Consider the following 16,825-nt stretch of genomic DNA (forward strand, 5'->3'; position numbering starts at 1 on the left):
GTAAAGACAACCATTAGGAGGCTATTGCAGGCGGAGATGAAGGGGGTTTGGGTCAAGGTAGTAGGAGTCTGCGTGCTGATCTGGATATATTGTGAGTAGAGAATTGACAATTTCCTGGTTGGAGAGAAAAAACGGTCATGGGATGAAATCTGGTTTTGACCTAAGTTCCTGGAAAAATAGAATGGTATTCAACTGAGATGAGGAAGACTTTGAGAGGGCAAATATTTGAGGGGATGGGGGGTGCGTCCAAAACTAGGTGCAGGTGGAGGTGGTGAGTTGGGTATTCTTGCTGGGAGTACACGGGAGAGATCTGAGCTGGAGGAGAAAGTTGGGAGTCATCAGTGAACAGATAGCATTTGAAACCGTGACCTGGATGAGAGCTAGGATGAGAGAGAGTAGGAATAGTCAGAGAGAAGAGGTCCAGGAACTGGGCACTCCTCAGTTGAGCCTCTCCATAGCCCGGTTCCTCCAGCGAGGCCAGCCACACAGGGAATGTGCCCTTATCCTGCTGCAGTCCCAGGCTGTGTCCTCCCCTGGCCCACTCCCAGCTCCATGCAGTCAGGGTCACCCCTGGCCTCCAGCTACAGACTTTTCTCTCCTTGTCCAGAATGAAGCTTCCTAATTTAGGGTCCTAAAGATGAGGAAAACTGGGTTCCTCTCTGGATGGCCATAGAGCAGTAACTAATAAAAGAAACTGCAAAAAGTAGAAGAGCAAAGGAAAGTCATTATTAATCAAAAGCCACTCATCTGACCAATACAGCTCCACTCTCACAGCTACCCTGTGCAGAGCCCTGGGCTAAATCCTCTCTCATTCAGCTCAGTGAGGGATATTTTAACAGAGAGGTTAAGAAATTTGAAAGGGACCACTGTGCTACTAGAGAATCAGCCCAAGGCTGCCTGATTCCTGAGCCCCTGTTCTTGATTACAACCTTCTCCTACCTGTCACTCCCAGCTCTTCATTCAGCCTTAGGAAAAAGGTGCAGGGAGAGTGGGGGAGGGACAGCCCCCCCCACTCCCACACCCTCCCAGTCATCCCAGTTGTTTTAGTATCAATTAGGCCTCTATGATTAACAGGGCTGAATTTTACAAGTAGAAATAGCCAAAATAAAGTCAACTTAAGATGCCCAAAGCATTGATATATTTGCTGTAAAGAGAATTATAAGAGATTTATTTTTCTGATATTAAAAGTTACTTAATAAAGACTTGTTTCCATTAACTTCAAAAAAAAGAGAGAGAAAGAAAAGAAATAGCCAAGGATCTCTCTTCCTGGAAGGAACAGAGAGGAGGGAAGGAAAATCCAGCCAATGACTACATAACACTTGTCCCTTGAACTGGATTCAAGGATCTGTGTAAACGCATTAGCAAGAAACCCACTGGGAAAGATGCAGTGTGTGGGAGAGCGATCATAGTCATCGAGTGAAGGCGTGGCACCTTCTGTCAGAATCTTGGGGAGTGACATGCTATCTGTTGTTTGAAAAACATCAACATAACTTTTTGTTGTTGTTCAGGAAGCATTTTATTGTTGCTCCAGATGAGAGAAAATCAGCACTTTCAGAATATCTCCTGCATAGTCCTGCTTAGTTTCTGAATCTTGTTTTTTGCAGCTATATCAACATATTTCTCTCCAATACTGACAATCATTCCATCCATGATTGATGGATCAGTCTTAATCTCTAATTCTAATATCTGGTCTTTTCTTAAGAAGCTGTTCAGCACCACCTTTAATTCAGAAAGAGTGGCTTCATCTAAAGGAGATGCATTGATAACTGTGCAAGGTACTTCTTCACGGTGGACACTCATCGTGGTAGAAAAGGCAGAAATGACCTCTGGGGCATTGTTCAAGCACCTATTTTCAGCAAGCAAACTGATCAGGCTGGATGTAAGGGGAGAAAACCTCTCTTTTGCTGTGAAGTCATTTAGGCTTTTTTCTGTAATGGATTGCTTTACATATGGGACTCAGAATAGAAGCAGCCACTTTAGGTTCCTTCAGAAGTTGTGCAACTCTTGACAACTCCTTTTCTACTTGTTCCAGCTTATTCTGTTTAGATGCAGCAGAATAAAGAGCAGAGGCATAGCGACCTTCAACAACATATATTTGAATTGGTGGCCTCACAGACTTGGCAAATGGCCTGACAACAGAAATACTAAAGCATCTCACCTGCCAGGACAGGCCGGACCCTGCTGGGGTGGCCATCTTCTCCCGGGTGGCTGTCAACATAATTTTTTGAATGATTTAAACCCCACTGTTTCCTAATACCACCATGACAACTGCCACCATATTTGTGCCAAGTATAGTGTCCAGAGTCCATTAACTTCAAAAGAAAAAAAGGAAAAAAGAAATAGCCAAGAATCTCTTCCCTGGAAGGAACAGAGAAGAGGGAAGGAAAATCCAGCCAATAACTACATAACACTTGTCCCTTGAACTGCATTCAAGGATCTGTGTAATGCATTAGCAAGAAACCCACCGGGACAGTGAAGGTCAGAGGGATCTTACCCCTGACCGGGGGCTGACTAACTAGAATCGAAAGAAACCCTAGCTTCAAGTCCAAAAGACCCTGCTCCAGCACCGGGCACCTTCAAGTGCCTGTCAGCAAGATGGTCAGACCCCGGAGAGATGAGTGGACTTGGAGGGGGTACGTTACAACAGAGGTGAATTAGGAAGCCCCAGCTCTAGCTCCCGAGGACAAACTTTTTATTTTATTTCAGAGCTTTGTGCAGCCCTGGAAATACAGTGGTCTCCTAATAAATGTTCGTGAAACCACCACTTATTGCTGCCCGTGGCGGGCACAGTTCCAAACAATAGACCCTATTCTGCAGAGAAACTGAGGCAAGAACACTTAAATCAGGCCTTAATCAGGGCTGCTGGACAGGGGTCGGGCAGGACCTGGTGGCGGTGATTGGAGAAGGACATGGGGCTTGGGTAGGGGAGGGACTCGGTGAAGGGGCCGGTTCAAGGGGCGCGGGGGCATCCTGGGGCTTGAGTCGATGGCGCCCGCAGGAGGTCGTGCCGGGGCGCCCCACAACCACGCCGACGGATTTATGCGAGCTGTTCCGGAGAGGCGCGCCCGTCGGGAATGGTGAGTCACGCGGGCCCAGCGAGAGCGAGGGAACCGCGCCTTCCTGGGACTCCCCGAGAGCTCCTGGCGCGAGCACGCATCCTCCCGAGAGGACGGTGCACACGTGTGTGCGCGCGGGGTAAGCGGGGTCGTGCGCAGGCAGAGATGGGCTCGGAGGGCCGTGCGCACGCGTCTGCGTGTGGACTCGCACGTCCGGTGTGGAAGGGGCGGGCGCGTCTGCGCATGTCCTCGCTCTGGGCGGCGAGCTGGGGTGAGGGAAAGCGGACGAACGTGTCTATGTCTGCACGTCAGGGATGGCCGTAGTGCTCACGTTTGCGCATGCTCCGTGTGGGGCGGGTGTACGCGTGCGCACGCGCGGAATCGTGTGCGGTGGGGGGTGTTCGCTTTCCGCAACCCGGAGGAGACGCTGAGCGTGTTTTTCTTACAAGCCATCCCCTGAGCAATTTCTGTTGCTTCGGGATGTCGCCCCTAGATTTCCCCCGTGAACCCATTATCAGGTTTTCCTAAGAATTTCCCCCACCGATCGTAAGCATGGGTTTCCATGAGAATAGGAAACTTTATACTTTTTAAAGGATTGCGTAGCCCTGGCCCCGGTTTCTAATGTTGATTCCTCCTTGCAGTCTTGGTACAAACTGTGATCACGATGTATATAATTCTTTTAGTCCAATGCGAAAGTCGATTTATGATTTTTTTTTCAACTAGGTCCTTAAGTCTAGTTCTGCTTCTTGCTTTGTGTTAGCATTCTCCTCATCCCAGCAACACCCCCTCGTTTCCTGCGTCGTGGTTTGGCGGCCCCAGGTGCCATCCTGCACCCTGGGCTTGTGGCCTGGGTTGCTTTTACAGGGCCTTCTTTCTAATGGGAGGGAAAGATGCAAAGACACATAAGATTTCAGGGAGTGCTAAGTGCTGTCATGAAAAACAAAAACGGGTGGAGGATGGTGCCCAGGCCAGAGGCAACTGGTGGACAGACTAGAACAGGCAGCAGACTTTGGGAGCAACAGGCAGAAAGGCACGGGGCAAGGCCGGGCAGAAAGAGGCAGGAGCCAGGTGACGTCCAGGTTGACTGCAGTGGAGAGGGGCAAACATGGTGGAACTCTAGTGTGTGTGGGGACAGTTACAGCAATTACTGATTTAATTGAATGAGGTAGTAATCAAGAATGTCTTGTAGGATTTCTGCCTGGGCAACTGGGTGGATGGTGGTGCCTCCTACTAAGGTTGGGAAAGTTGGGCTTTAAACATGCATGTGAAGGCTTGGGAAACACAACAAGCACTGGATTTTTAAGAGAACTCAGAAGGGATGTTGCTGAGCAGAAGAGGACACAGTGGGAGGGGGCTGTGAGGGGCCGCAGTTGGTATATCCGGGTTATCTGAAGCCCGGAGTGCATGAGATCACTGAGTGACTGTAGATAGAGAAGATGGCCAAGACTGACCCCTGGCCATTCCCAGATTTAAAAACTGGGAGAGAAGAAACCAAAAAAGACAGAAATGGAAGGAGAACCAGGGTGGCTTCACAGAATCCAGAGGAAGAGGAATTGGCCAATCATCTCACAGGCTGCCAGGAGGTCTAATAAGCAATCTTTGGATTCAACAAAATAAATTTTTTATGTTGAAATGATGCTTTGAGTTGGACTAACCATATTATTAAAATTAATTTCACTTGTCTGTTTTTACTTTTTAATGTGGCTTTAGGAAATTAAAAATTGCATATGTGGCTCACATTATATTTCTGTTGTGTAGAACTGGTTTAGAGATTTGATGGAAAAAGCAGCATAAAATGGGGTGGTAGCTAGAGAAGATGGGGTCAAGGGAAATTTAAAACAATTTAAGGCTGGGAGATCCCAAGGTGTAGCTGTAGGATGAAAATAAGCAGAGGTGAAGCAGAAATGGATGACTGGGGAGAGAGGGAAGGCTGCAGGAATGAAGGGCCTGGGGATGAGGGGTGGATCCAGAGCAGAAGCGTGGCAGTGCTGGTGGTCCAGAGGACTTGACTGTGAGACTCTGGTGTCCTCCTCAACCTGAAAATGTAGCATGCATGCATGTCCTCAGCTGAGAGTGAAGAAGGGTTTGTCAAGGGTTGAGGAGAAACCGTTAAAGCAAGACTACCTCTTACATTGATATTCTGAATGTTTGTCTTCTCCAGACTAAGTTTCAAGGGAAGGAACTGCATCTTCTTTGCAGCCCTGGCCCCTAGCAAGAGCCTGGCCCCCGTGTGACATCAGTAAATGTTGAAATGAATGTGACACTCCTGAAACAACCCTTCCTCTGCTCCTAGGCCTACATCCCCCCCTCACTCCCAACATAAGTTACATCCAGTTCCCTCACACAGAGCCCTGGGCCCCAGCCAGCCACTCCTGTCCCAGTCATGCTGTCCACGTGCAGGGGTTCTTTGGCAATTGAGGAGCTGGCCACTGGAAGGTTTGTTCCCTCTTTGTCTCCAGATGAGAAGGCAGGCCACAATGCTGGTCACACAGTGCACAGCCAGCCAGCCCCTCACAGTTCCATGGTGGCATGTAGCATTTCAGTGACACCCCTGGAGCAGGAAGCCCTTCTCTCCAAGGAGCCCCCAGGTAGGAAAGGAGGTATACAAACCTCACTAGGACTGCACCTGCCTGTGTGTCCTCCTCCATTTCTCAGCTAGGCTGTCCCAGGTTGAGGCCTCCAAGGACCTTCTTGGGACTCAGGTATAATATCTGTTCTGCTTCCATCCTCACCCATTTGGGGTAATGGGACTCCTCTCCTGTCCTCACTACTGCCGTGAATCAGAAATCAGTGAACAGTATTGGGGGCTTGTGTTAAATAGGAACACAACTGGATGAAATATGTGCTCTTTTTCCTGATAGAATTTTAATATAAACTTTCAGTTTATTTCTTAGCACACTCTTGTGATACTGCTCTTATTAAGCAACCTTGCCCTGAGGTATGCTTGGAAGGCCCTGGGACTTGATTCCCACACTCATCTTTAGGGCACCTTGGCCAAAAGAAGCCTGAGTGATACACTAGTAGGTTATATATTAATGCTTCATGCTACTGTTTTCTTAAGTTCATGAAGAAGTTTAAAGAGTTTCACTGAAGTGCTGTTGTAATGAGTTAAGTTTCCCTATAACCCACCCTCCATTTGTGGTTCCAGTATCTAATCTTTTCTTCTGTTGAGCAGGATGGAGTCATGCAGTGAGACAGGCCCTTCTCCCTGGAAGGCAGGGTCTCTCTGCTACAGATTGGGTCCCTAGTGGAGGGAGGGGCTGGAAGGGCAGAACGAGTGCTCATCCCTGGGTCTCCTCCTCAGAACGGCTGGCTAGGCAGCTCACAGCACCCATGCTTGGTGGGATATGGGTGTTGGCAGATCACAGCCCAAGGACAGAGCCTGCATCCTTTCAGGAGACAGTCGCCTTCATCACTTCCTTGGCTCCGCCTAAACAGAGGCCTCTCCCAGTTGTGGCCTTCAGGAAGCCCACTGGAGATGTGTAGTGGGTGGCACTACTTCCTGCCCACCCACCCCAGCTCATCCTAATGCCCCTAGTGGTCGTCCCTTTTCCTAAGTCTCCAAATCAGAGGACAGGCTGACCTAAAAACCAACCCAGGGTGCAGGACCAGGCTTCTCAAAGTAATGAATCAGGTAAGGCTTCTGAGATGGTGTTGGCTACAGTTCATTTAAAACAAAGATACAAAATATTATTAAATGTATATTTTTAATAAAGCCAATAGTCATTTTACTTATAGGAGCTTTAAAAGTAAGATACAAAATGTAGAGTTCCAGTTTGGAAGCGTTCAACTATTCACAGGACGTCCTGCTGATGCCCGAGCAAGGCAGCCACGCCCGGCCATGCAAAGGACTCACACACGCAGACACGCACACACATGCGCTTTGGCGAGACCCCTTTGCCGAGCGCAGCACCTGGAATTACCAGTGTTCAGAGCAAGGCGGTGCTGAGAACACAGCACCTACATGGAAGCCACACAAACAGCTTCACACAGTCTCACAGCCCATGGAGATGCAATTACAAAATGTCTTCCTTAATACAGAAAAACAAACTGGAAAGTGACAACAGGGATGTCAGCTCTGCTGGGGCATCAAGGACTGACCTCTGTCCAGGATGAGGTCTGTGGGGAGGCACTATTAAAACAAGAGTACTTCAGTATAATAGAATTCGAAATACAGGGTACTGTGGACACATTACTGAAGGAAAGAGAAAACTATCTTACAAGTAAAACAGCCACAACTTCAACAGAGATAAGTGTGTACACTGACGGCTAACACAGACAAGAGCCACACAGGGTGTGTGTGTGTGTGTGTGTGTGTGTGTGTATGTGCGCAAAGCACGTGCCTGAAAAAGTCTATGTACAAAACAGTTCTCTGTAAACATGGTGAGGTGAATGTTCAGAATCCACGGTGGTGACAGTATCCCACGAACAGGCAGCAATGGCATCCCCACACAGCACAAAGGACAACACCCGAGGCCTGGAAACAGCCTAGTAACACAGGACTAAAAGTAGGTGGCTGGGCTCAGACACCCTAAGGGTCCTCTAGAATTTGTGTGTGTGTACATATATATATTTTTTCTTTTTGGTATTTTAAAATATAAATTTACTTATATCTGTAGAAAAATGAGAACATAAATGTGTTATTACAATCTTTGCTGGAAAAGCTTATATGGAGTTAGAAAGAATAAACCATTTATTAGTAGTTAACATATATTAAAATGGTTTAATGATTTAAGAAAATATAAAAAAAATATTAATACTGTCAAACTTTCATACCAGAAAATATTATGGATTTTTCTCAATTAGACTTTTTTAAAGATGAAATATGAAAATTTAAATAAGTTTCATATAAAGTACTTTCTGTAACCTCAGTTAATATACAGTGGGATATGTCTATTCTATATAGATATATTTATTATTATTTTTCAATTTAAGCACCATTCAATTCTTCTGGATCCGTTCTGGTTGGGAAATATCCCTAAATCCACAAGATGTTAACTTATTCAATGGCACATGTTAACTGAAAATGAGGTGGTGTTTTTTTTTTCTTTTTTAAGGAAAAGACTTTAATTCCTATCTACATCTTAATTGGTTTGTCTTCTGAGCCAGCTCACAACGTTACTGCAATTTCAAGTGCAAGTGTCTCTGTGCAGCCCTTGGTCACACCCTGAGGACTGTGGTGACACCTCTGGCCATCTGTGCAAGTATCCGGGGGCAGCAGGTGCAGGTTTGCCCTGCACGCAGACAGCAGCTGGCTGGCTTCTCTCCATTCACCATCAGGAATATGCCTCTGACATCAGCTTTAGGATCCTGCTTTTGTAAATCTGGCAAAGGCTGTACCCTCTGGGTGCTGCCAGGATGGTGAGGGGCTGCTCTCCCCCAGAAAATCCAGGTGATTGCTTCTGACCACAAATACTTTATAATTTGCCTATTTTGTATAATCTTACATAAAGTTAGTGTTGAACAAAACCTCCAGCCACAGTATCTGTTATCTTAAAACATCAATGCATTTTAGGCAGGAGATGATGTTTTAACTAAAACCTGTATGAAAAATAGCTATAAAATATAGTGATTGGTGTGGTCATCACTCAACATGTCAAGGAGGGGATTTCAGAAGAATGGTCAGTTTCGCTCAGCCTTCAGGCCTGATGCCTTCCCAACACACATAGTGGGACTAAAAATTTTAAAGCTGAGTTTCTCAAAACATGGTCTGTGGCCTGCCTGCATCAGAATCACCTGAGGTGCTTATTAAGCAGACAGATCCCCAAGCATCCCCTGAGGGTCACAAACCTCCATCCTCAGCAGACTCTCCAAGGGTCTAATGCCTCCAAAGTTTGAGAAGCCAGGCTTTAAAGGCTTGGAGCTGCCAACCACTCCTGTCCCCCAGGATCCCTGCCTGGAACAGGGGTGCACTAGTCCTCTGGGGGGCCAGTGTCAGCTAGTTGGCCCTGGGGTGGGGATACTACCGCCAATCAGTACTGTGGCAAGTAGGCTGGCCTGCGCTCAGCCTTCCCGGGGAAGGCCTTGAAGCCCTTGGGTGCTGCCTTGTGTGCGGGTGGAGGTGGGGGCTGTGGTGGGGTCTGCACGTAGGTGAAGGAGGCGGCGCTGCAGTCACTGGTTGCAGCCCACACCGGGGACTGCAGCATCTGCATGGTGTCATTCCACTGGCTGCCGGGGCTGGTCACTGCGTAGAGGGGTGCGCTTGGGCTGGGCAGTGTGCTGGGCAGCGGGGAAGGGTGTTGCCAGGGTGCTTTGGGTGGCCACGTTTTGGTTTTGTTATCCTGAGAGACAGAAAAAGGTTCTCCTCAGTGGCATTTCTGGCAATTTGTCCTCTTTTCCCATCTCCCCATACCTGCTGCCCTTACTCCCACCTAGGAGGCAGGGTAAGAGCTCCCCTGCCTCCCCTGGAGCAGTGCTGTCCAACAGAACTTTCTGCAATGAAAAAAATGCTCTATATCTACACTGTCCAATACAGTAACCACTAGTATGACAGAAGATGTGAATTTTTATTCATAATTCTAATTAATTGAAATTTGAATAGCCACACATGGCTAGTGGCTATCACATTGGATAACATGGTCCTAGAGCCTCCTCTGCAGGTAGCTCTGAGTCAGCAGAGATGACTCCTCATTTAGACAACTTTGTAGGGAACAAAAGTTAAGGAAAATGTTAGTCACTACAAATCAAGAAGGACTACTTCATACTCTGAGGCCCCCTTGAGACTTAAGCTTTGGAACCTTACTCACAGTCTGTGGTCCACAGAGCCCAGCCCCTCTCGGCCAGAGAAGGGCCCACAATACCTGATTCACGTCCTCCACTGTGGTAAGAAGAGGCAGTGAGGGCAGCGTGCTGGTCTCTTGCTCTCCACTGCTGTGTTTCCTGAAAGAAACGAGTTCAGTGCAGTTATCCGCAGGCTTCCTGCCCCGGTTACCTCCAGGGAACACCCTAGCCACTTTTGTCCCACATCTCCGGGCACTGGTTACCTAGGTGGGGAGGTATTGGGTCCATTGCATTCAGGGAGATAAAGGGAGCCAGCACTTGAGTGGTGCACTCCTGCAGAACCATCCTAGGTGGGTGAGGTGGGGATGGATGTGGCAGGTGTGTGGGCTGCTGCTGGCTTTTTCCAGCTGCTCTCTCAGAATCCACCAGCTTTGACTTTTTGTTAATTTATTCAATAGATACCAACTGAGTGTTTACCATGCTGTGATGGTTAGGTTCATGTGTCAATTTGGCCAGGTGATGGTACCTGGTTGCCTGGTCAAGCCAACACTGGCCTAACCATTACTGCAATGGCATTTTGTGACTGGTTAATAAACCAGAAGGCTGGTTTATTAAATCATCAGTCAACTGATTGCATCTGCAGCTGACTATATCTACAATCAACTAAGAGAGGTCTTCTGCAATGAGAGAATATAATCAGTCAGATTTAATCCAATCAATCGAAGACTTTTAAGGAAGAGAGAACTTTCTCTTGTTCTTCAGCCAGCCAGCCTCTCCTGGGGAGTGTGTCGAAGACCTTCATCGGAGCTGCCAGCTTGCGGCCGGCCCTACAGAATTTGGACCCGTGCATCTCCACACTTTTATAAATCTCATATTTACAGATCTCTCCTGTTGGCTCTGTTTCCCTAGACAACCCTGACTAATACACAAGCGCTGGGATATGTGACTTAAAAACTAAAGGCCTTTAAAGAACATGAGCAAATTTGTGTTATAATTTTGAGTGAAAAAGACAGGCTGTAGCAGGATCGCAGGCAGGTAAAATCAAGCTCCTGGATATACAGACAGCAGTCTCTGAAGGTGGTGCTAGAAGTGACTTATTTCTTCTTCTTAGATGTCTGAATGGTCTTTTGAATTTAATATGTCTAGAACAAAAGTCCTAGTCCTAATTCCTAGCTCAAACTCACCCCCCTCCTGCCATTCCCTCTCTTGGGTCACAACAACCCTTTTTACACAGACGCTCTGGCCAGAACGTGTATCATAAGTGATTCTTCATTTATGTACATCTCATGGCCAACCCCTCACCAGTCGCTCCCAACTTTGTTCACCTCTCTGCTCATCAGACGGCCCTTCCCCAACTGCCCTTCTGAAAACTGAAAATCCACCCCTCACCTGCACTCTCTATCCTTGTACCTGCTTTAGTTTTTTCATTGCACCTAACCCAACTTGACATCTTTATTTATTTGTTACTATCTGTCTTCCTCCACTGGAATGTAGATTCCATGAGGGAAGGGACTTTCTTTTGTTCACTGCCTGGTACCTGATAGGTGCCAGTGAATGAATGAATGCAGTTCTCTGAGCTTGCTACCTCTGGGCCTACTTCCTCAAATTCACAACACTCTCTCCTTCTTTCTGTTCAAATTCTCTTATGACAGAGCTCATTTTAAGTTTTGTGACTCCTTTTGAATACTTAGATCTGAACTATTTTTTCCCCTACTCTGAAAAAGGTCATTTAGAGGTCATTTTATCCAGTCCTACCTTTGACAGAAAAAGAAACTGAGAGTTAGAGTAGTTGCATGGCCTATGGGTGAGTCCAGATTAGAACTTGGTTGTCCTGGCCCTGCTCCTCTCACAGAAAGCCCAGCCTCCTGCAAGGGACAGTCTGGCATGGGCAGACTCTGTCTCCCAAATCCTCCCTTGCCTGTCTTACTGGTATTCTTGGCCATCACTGCATAGACTGTTCTGCCAGCAAAGCCTCAACCCAATGTAAGTAACCTGGGGCACAAGCCTGTATGGTGGCCTCACAGAGGCTGCAGCAAGCCGAGGCCACCAGTGCTTGTGGAAACCACCTCCTGAAGGTGCTCGTTAGAGGTTTGTAGTCAGACAGTACTGGGACCAAGGCCCCTCTGCTTCTCTCACACAAGGCAGACTGAGATATGGGGCTCCTGACTTTCCAGAGAAAAAAGCTGTGGGTCAAATTCATGTTATGCCCCACCCCACCCCACTCCCAATTCATATACCCCTCTTTCCTCACTTGGTTTAGAAATCTCTTCATACCTTCTTTGCTTGACTGCAGCAACGAGGTCAGGACCTGAGAACATGGAGAACAAGCTGTCTCCGTTGGCGGAGGATGTCTCGTCACTCGAGCTGGCTGAGTCTCCCTGTGTACCTGACCAGCCGCCATGCAGGGCATCCCTGAAAACCAAAGACGGAAGCTGGTCCCACGCATCCTGCAGCCAGACTGAACACTGGCTGGACAGCCCCGAGGCCAGCTCCGATCCTCCACCCAACCCTTAAAAGAGCAGCCCTTATGCTGCACTCATCTCATAACCAAAAAGTGGTTTCTTATCTCTCTCTTCTAAAAGCTTCAAGTTTTTTTCTTTTCCCTTATTATAAATAATATTACACATTCATAACTTCCCTTTCTCTCAGAAGCCTGTGGTTTGTATATAAAATTTTTTTAGAGAAAACAAAATGATGAGACATCTTTAGCTGTCTAGATTTATTACCCAAGTAGCAATAAGGGAAGCAAAAATCCAGCCTCCAGATGTCTCTAAGATGAACATCGCAATTCTTTCCACACACGGCATTCTGCACCATCCACCTTAGCTTTTCGTAGGCCCCAGTGATAGGTATTCAATCAATCAGTCAAAAGAGTTTCATGGCCATACTCATTCAACATAAAGACAGCATTAAACACGCAATTGCTTCACAAACACCATCCAATAAGATCCTTGTCTAGGGTGAAGAGTCTGTCTTGAAAATCATTGATTCATACTGACGATGTGTTTATGGGGACATAGCACAAAAAACTCTGAGCCCCTTGGGGTTTAACTATGTGCCATTCTCTCACTTTTGGAGTGAGAGAGAATGACATATTCAATTGGAAGTCAATTTAATTGGAATTGAATTGTACCTGACGAGCACATGAAGGCCAAGAAGCCTCCTTCCACAGGCCCTCTGAAGGACACCCAGTGCCCAAACTCAGTCTCTGCAATGCCCAGCACTCACCCTTCTGTGAAGAACTCTGGGAAAGGCCAGGTCCGATGGGCATCATCCACGGGCGGCCAATTGCCCCTCGGGTTGCCTAGGCGGCGACCATGTTGGGCATGCCGCTTCTGCTGCATTGCCTGGCTCACTCCTGCCACATAGCGTGCAAACTCTGGGTCAGAGCCCACTGTGTTGAGACAAAGGACAAGTAAGGTTTGGAGCCAGACTGGCTTCTTGGTTCCTTTGCTAACCTCAGAGGATGTACTGAACACACACACACACACACAACAAAAAATGGTCAGAGCTGCCAGGCCTGTGCCCCACAGAGTTGTCCAGACCCTGCTATGGTGAGATGAGGCTTTCAGCACACAGGTCTGAGGTTGGGGTATGGTATGTGCAGGGACTGCCAGGAGGGCTTATACCTAGGACAGGGGCAGGCTGAACGTGAATGAAAGACATAAAGAGAGAAAAGAAAAACATTTCATTTATCCATGACTAAAATTTAAAGACAAATACTTATTGCTTTAAAATTTTCCAATTTCTGGTGCTATGTGCCTAGAGTCATTACTTAACAACTTAGAAAATTAGACGGTGACTTTGGCGAACTGGTACCCTGAAAGTGGTTATCAAGGCTTCAGGGTCAGCCAGGTACAAAAGTACAAGCTGTTCTCACTTGGCCAAACTTTGATCCAGTATTTTCCTGGATATTGAACAATGGACATGCTCATTCGGTCTTAGGATAATAAGAGTGGCAGAGAATGATTAGCAGTATAAAAGATAAGACGAAATTTCAGAATAAAGAACACAATGATCAGAACTGAGTAAGGATGTTCAGGGCAATACAAGTGGGAAGAAAAGCAGCACAGATGGCATTTAGAGAAAGAGTCAAACAAAAAGATATGGCAGGAAAACATTTATGGGTCCCAAACTGAGTATGACTCAGAAGTATATACTTTTCTTTAGCTTCAAACTGGGAAAGACACTAAGGCACACTCCCATTGTCGGCCTATTCTTAGGGCACTGCTGTGGGTCCCCTAAATGAGGCTGTGCTGTTTGTGCTTTGCACAAAGATGACCAGACAAGGGGACAGCGGGAGCTGAAATCATCCCCCAACTTGCTCAAGCCCATGCCCCCAGGGGCTGCGTCTGCCTGTCCACAGGGGGAGCTCTGTTCTAACTGGCCCACCTTCTCTAAGTTACGTGCCCAGAGGAGTGCTCTCCCTTAATTTGTACAAAGGACTATGCAGACCTTATGCCCTCAGGGCAGTGTCTACAGGAAATTATATCGAGGACTTGAGGGTCAGAAGGAACACCCCAAAGGAAGAGCTAGTAGGATTCCTAGATTAAAGAACTAAAGATTGCCGGGGCCTCAACAGAGGTCAAAGATGGTAAAATTTTGCCACACACCATTTACACTCTGGATTCAGTTACATGACTGTCAAAAAATGTACAGACCATTTATCACCAATTGAGAACATGTACCATGCCCACCCCAGATGGTAGCAGCCAGGTGGGCCTGCTCTTTCAGAGAAGGTAGAACCACACCCCCTTCCTGTTCCCCAAAGCCACTGGCACAAGGTACCCTACATCTGCCTACCCAGGGAGATCAAGAACTAGAAAGCATGAGCTATAATATGAGAAACTTCTAAGAAAACATTTCCTTCCTTTAACAGTTAATGCTGGGGTGTTTTAACAAGGAGCTCCTCTTCCGGTGCTGTTTATTTTATATAAATATTTACTGTATATATTTACAATATTTCACGTATACTACTGTGAATGCTATACATTTTTCATTTCTATATGCTCTTTGCTAAATTTGAGAAAAAAGGAATTTGACTTTTATAGATTTATCTTGCATCTATCCACCTTTCTAGATTCTCTTAATTTAGAGGTTTTTTGTTTTCTTTTTTTTAATAGGGGAGTCTTGTTTTTCTCCAATCCTATCACTAGCAAAGAGACATGTTTTTTTTTTAATCTATCCTTTTCCAAAGTTTATACCACTTATTTCATTTTTGTCTTGATGCATTTGCTAGAAAGTCCAGGACAAAGTTATATGTTTTCGGTGATAACAGATGCCCCTGTCTGGTTCCTCATTTTATTTGATTTTTTTTTTAAGAGGAGAGCGTGAACACAGTCCCCCACTACCACAAATTATGCAATCAAGTTTCCCACATTTGGGGAAATCGCAGGGGTCAGCACATCCAGAGTGCAATGGATAAGCCCTGCCCTGGGAAAACCACCTTTGTGATCATGGTATCTCCTCTGCCAGGTAAGTATGGTTCCTCATTTTAACTGAAATGATTTTATATTTCATTACACAAGATATCATTTGCTATTGGCTTCTGGTGAAAGACTTTTTCTATATGCAAGAAATATCCTTCTATTCCAATTGTTATTTTGATGGGTGTGCCAGTTTGAATGTATTATGTCCCCCCCAAACGCCATTATCTTTGATGTAATCTTGTATGGGCAGACCTATCAATGTTGATTAGATTGTAATTCTTTGAGTGTTTCCATGGAGATGTGCCCCACCCAACTGTGGGTGATGACTCTGGTTGGATAATTTCCATGGAAGTGTTGGCCTGCCCATTCAGGGTGGATCTAAATTAAATCACTGGAGCCATATAAATGAGCTGACAAACAGAAGGAACTCAGTGCAGCTGAGAGTGACATTTTGGGGAGGAGCTACAGCCAAGAGGGACACTTTGAAGAAAGCACAGGAGCTACAGATGAGAGACAGTTTGAAGAAGGCCACTGAAAGCAGACTCTTGCTCCGGAGAAGCTGAGAGAGGACAAACACCCCAAAAGCAACTAAGAGTGACATTTTTGAGGAACTGCAGCCTAGAGAGGAATGTCCTGGGAGAAAGCCATTTTGAAATCAGAACTTTGGAGCAGACGCCAGCCACATGCCTTCCCAGCTAACAGAGGTTTTCCAGACACCATTGGCCATCCTCCACTGAAGGTACCTGATTGCTAATGTGTTACCTTGGACACTTTATGACCTTAAGACTGTAACTGTGTAACCAAATAAACCCCCTTTAATAAAAGCCAATCCATCTCTGGTGTTTTGCATTCCAGCAGCATTAGCAAACTAGAACAATGGGTTTGTTTCATTTTTTAAGAATCGTTGGTATCTTCTCAAATGTCTTTTTAGCATCTATGGATCAGAACAGTTTTGTTTTTTTTTTTTTTTTTCATTTAATTAGTTTATATAATGGTTTACTGTAAAGTAACAAAATTCCTTCTATGAAACCACCCTTATGCCCTGAAATAAACAGGTTTAGTCCTAGTGCATTATTCGTTTGATCCAATTCTAGGTTTTCTTGTATTTATCCATAATCATAAGTGCAATGCCCTACAGCTTACTTTTTTAAGTAATATTCTTGTAAAGTTTTTGTGGTAAAGTTATTTTGGCTTCATAAAAAAATGAACTGGGGAACTATCTTTTTGTACCCCAAATAGTTTAAATACCTTTATCTGCACCTTATAAACTGGATAAAAGTTGCCTATGAATGAATCCAACTGACCCTGGTACCTTTTCCACTAAGAGACTGTTAATCACCATTCCAATTCTCTTCTACTGAAATAGATCTAGAAAGGTTTTCAACTACTTGGTGAATTTTGGTAATGAAGGTTTTACTAGGAAACCCATTTTCCATTCGGTTTTCAAATTTGTTGCCATCAAGTCACATGCAGTAAATATCTTAAAATTCTTTTAATTTATCCTGTATCTGTGGAGTTATGTCTCTTTTTTCTAATCTTGTTTTCTTTGTTCTCTTTTTGTATTTCAGAAGTTGTAGGTTTACAGAAGAAGCATGTAAAAAATACAGAGTTCCCATGTAC

At 45.7% G+C, this 16,825-nt stretch overlaps 1 protein-coding gene, 1 non-coding gene and 1 pseudogene across 6 annotated transcripts in view; all 3 read right to left on the reverse strand.

The window, feature by feature from the left end:
* Nucleotides 1-1,551: 1,551 nt before the first annotated feature.
* LOC119521292 lies at nt 1,552-2,194 on the reverse strand (annotated as a pseudogene).
* A 4,550-nt stretch (nt 2,195-6,744) lies between these two features.
* Nucleotides 6,745-16,825, reverse strand: part of GARRE1 (granule associated Rac and RHOG effector 1) — a 97,938-nt gene continuing 87,857 nt past the window's right edge. For 4 of the 5 annotated variants that reach the window (XM_037819392.1, XM_037819394.1, XM_037819391.1 and 1 more), the window contains exons 11-14: nt 13,005-13,170; nt 12,051-12,188; nt 9,857-9,935; nt 6,745-9,337 (exon numbers count right to left, since the gene is read on the reverse strand). In XM_037819392.1, the coding sequence (XP_037675320.1) occupies nt 9,029-9,337; nt 9,857-9,935; nt 12,051-12,188; nt 13,005-13,170 (692 nt within the window). In that variant the 3' untranslated portion in view covers nt 6,745-9,028. The remainder of the gene's footprint in view (nt 9,338-9,856; nt 9,936-12,050; nt 12,189-13,004; nt 13,171-16,825) is intronic. The other variant, XM_037819396.1, reaches the window with a different exon arrangement.
* LOC119521975 lies at nt 15,096-15,259 on the reverse strand. Its single transcript, XR_005214443.1, has one exon. It is a non-coding gene; the product is annotated as a U1 spliceosomal RNA (small nuclear RNA).

Source organism: Choloepus didactylus, chromosome 27 (genome assembly GCF_015220235.1).
Source record: "Choloepus didactylus isolate mChoDid1 chromosome 27, mChoDid1.pri, whole genome shotgun sequence".
NCBI classification, from domain to species: domain Eukaryota; kingdom Metazoa; phylum Chordata; class Mammalia; order Pilosa; family Megalonychidae; genus Choloepus; species Choloepus didactylus.